This window comes from Macrobrachium rosenbergii, chromosome 55, assembly GCF_040412425.1.
Source record: "Macrobrachium rosenbergii isolate ZJJX-2024 chromosome 55, ASM4041242v1, whole genome shotgun sequence".
In the NCBI taxonomy this organism is placed as follows: Eukaryota; Metazoa; Arthropoda; class Malacostraca; order Decapoda; family Palaemonidae; genus Macrobrachium; species Macrobrachium rosenbergii.
Genome location: NC_089795.1, coordinates 23022894 through 23025563, shown reverse-complemented (window position 1 = coordinate 23025563; position 2670 = coordinate 23022894). Strand labels below are relative to the sequence as shown.

At 67.6% G+C, this 2670-nt stretch overlaps 1 protein-coding gene across 1 annotated transcript; it reads left to right on the top strand.

The window, feature by feature from the left end:
• Window positions 1–377: 377 nt before the first annotated feature.
• Window positions 378–2301, top strand: LOC136835770 (collagen alpha-1(I) chain-like). The gene is made up of 2 exons (XM_067099632.1): window positions 378–758; window positions 901–2301. Exons 1-2 carry the CDS (start codon window positions 378–380, stop codon window positions 2299–2301), a joined length of 1782 nt encoding a protein of 593 aa, XP_066955733.1.
• The last annotated feature ends 369 nt before the right edge of the window (window positions 2302–2670 follow it).

Here is a 2670-nt window from a genome sequence, read left to right as displayed (position 1 = left end):
GCCGACAACCTGGTACCAGGAGACACGAACGGCTGGGAAGGGCGAGCGACCAACAGTTGGGGGCTGTTGGCCGCCACCGACCCGCCACACCACCGAGGGACCAGGGGCCAAGAGGAGCCCCCGCCGCACACCAGGAGACACGCAACGGGCGGAAGGGCGGGCCGATCGACCAGTTGGGGACTGGCCCGCCCACCCGACCCGCCACACCACTCGGATTCGACCGAGCCAACCAGAGCCGCCGCCGACACCTGGTGGAGACGCCCAATGGGGGAAGCGTGAGCGACCAGCACAGTTGGGGGCTGCTGGCCGCCCACCGGACCCACACACCACCGACACGACCAGGCTAAAAGAGAGGAGCCAGCCGCTGACACCTGGAGATGCGCAACGGTTCGGGAAGGGTGAGCGACCAGCAGTTGTGGCTGCTGGCCGGCTCCACCCGACCCGCCACACCAACGCCAGTGACCAGAGCCAAGACCAGCCGCCGACGCATACCTGGAGACGCCAACAGGTTAGAAGAGGCGGGAGCCACCAGCAGTTGGGACTGGTCGCCACCAGACCCGCCACACCACCGGACAGACCGAGCCAAGACCAGCCGCCGCCGACACCTGGAGACACGAACGCCCGGAAGGGCGACGACCACTCAGTTGGGGGCTACAGAGGTCGTCACCGGACACGCCACATCACGACCGAGACAAGAGGACCAGCCGCCAACAATTGGTGGGAGACCACGCAACGCCGGGAAGGGCAAGCCATCACCAGTTGGGGGGCTGCTGGCCGCTCCACCGGACCGGCCACACCACCGAATGACCAGAGCCAAGAGGAGCTGCCGCTAACACCTGGAGACCACGAACGGGCGGGAAGGGGGCGTGAGCGACCAGCAGTTAGACGGCCGGTCACCAGACCCGCCACACCACCGGCTCGACCACACCAGCCAAGAGGAGCCACCGCCGACACCTGGAGACGCCCAACTGGTCGGGAAGGGTGAGCGACCAGCAGTTGGGGGACCGCTGGCCACCACCGACCCGGCCACACCACCCCGGCAGACCGCCGCCAAGAGGAGAGCCGACACCTGGTGGGACACGCAACGGGCGAAGGGGCGAGCGACCAGCAGTTGGGGACTGGCTGGTCGCCCACCGGACCCGCCATACCACCGATAGGGACCGCCGGCGCCAAGAGGGAGCCGCCGACACCTGGAGACGCCCAACGGGCGGGAAGGGTGAGCGCACCACCGTTGAGGGACTGCTGGCCGTCCCAAGACCAGCACCACAACCGACAAGACCAGGCCGCAGACCAAGAGAAGCCGCCAACACCTGGAGACGCCGCCAGTTGGGAAGGGTGAGCGACCAGCAGTTGGGCTGCTGGCTGGCCACCGACCCGCCACACTCGATAGATCACGACCACCAGCCAAGAGGAGCCGGCCAACACCTGGAGACACTCAACGGGCGGAAGGGCAAGCGACCAGCAGTTGGGGATGCTGGCCCCACCGGACCCGCCACACCACCGACAGGTCCACCGCGCCAAGACCAGCCGCTAACACCTGGAGACGCAACGGGGAAGGGCGACATCACCAGTTGGGGGATTGGTGGCCGCCACCGACCCGGGCACACCACCGACAGGACCCAAGCCGAGACCAGCCGCCGACAACACCAGGAGACACGGGCAGGAAGGGCGAGCGACTACATCCACCCTGACGTCACCGACCCCACACCACCGACACGACCGGCCGCAGACCAGACGCCGCTAACACCTGGAGACGCCCAACAGGCGGGGAAGGGCGAGCGACCAGCAGTTGGGGGCTGCTGGCCGCTTCCACCGACCCGCCACACCGCCAACAGGGATCGCAGGCCGAGAGGAGCCGCCGACTTCCTGGAGACCGCAACGGGCGGAAAGGGCGAGCGATCACCAGTTGGGGGGCTGGTCTCCACCGACCCGCCACACCACCGACATAGACCAGGGCAAGAGGAGGCGCTGTTTCATTACCAGGAGACACGCAACGGGGAAGGGCAGCGCACCAGCACCAGTTGGGGGACTGGTGGCCGCCACCGGACCCGCCCACAACCGACAGGACGAGACAAGAGTGACCAGACGCCGGTTTACACCTGGAGACGCCAGAACGGGTTAGGAAGGGCAAGCGACCAGCAGTTGGGGGCTGCTGGCCGCCCACCCACCCACCACAGGCCGAGTCCACACTGGCCAAGACCAGCCCGACGACACCTGGACACGCCCAACGGCAGGAAGGGTGAGCGACCAGCAGTTGGGGCTGCTGGGCCCACCGACCCGCCACACCACCGATACGACTGAGCCAAGACCAGCCACCAACACCTAGAGACACGCAACGGGCGGAAGGGAGCGACCACCAGTTGGGGGAAAGGCCGCCACCCGACCCGCCACACCACCGACACGACTCGCGCCAAGACCAGCCGCCGACGACACCTGACACGCACTAACGGGCAGGAAGGGCGGCATGCACCACCAGTTGGGGACTGGTCGCCGCCACCGACCCGCCACACCACCGACACAACCGAGCCAAGAGGAGCTGCCACCGACACTGGAGACACGCAACGGTTAGGGGAAGGGTGAGCGATTAGCAGTTGGGGGATCTGCGTCGCTTTCCACCGACCCACCACACCACCAACAGACCGAGCCGAGACCAGCTGCCGACGACACCTG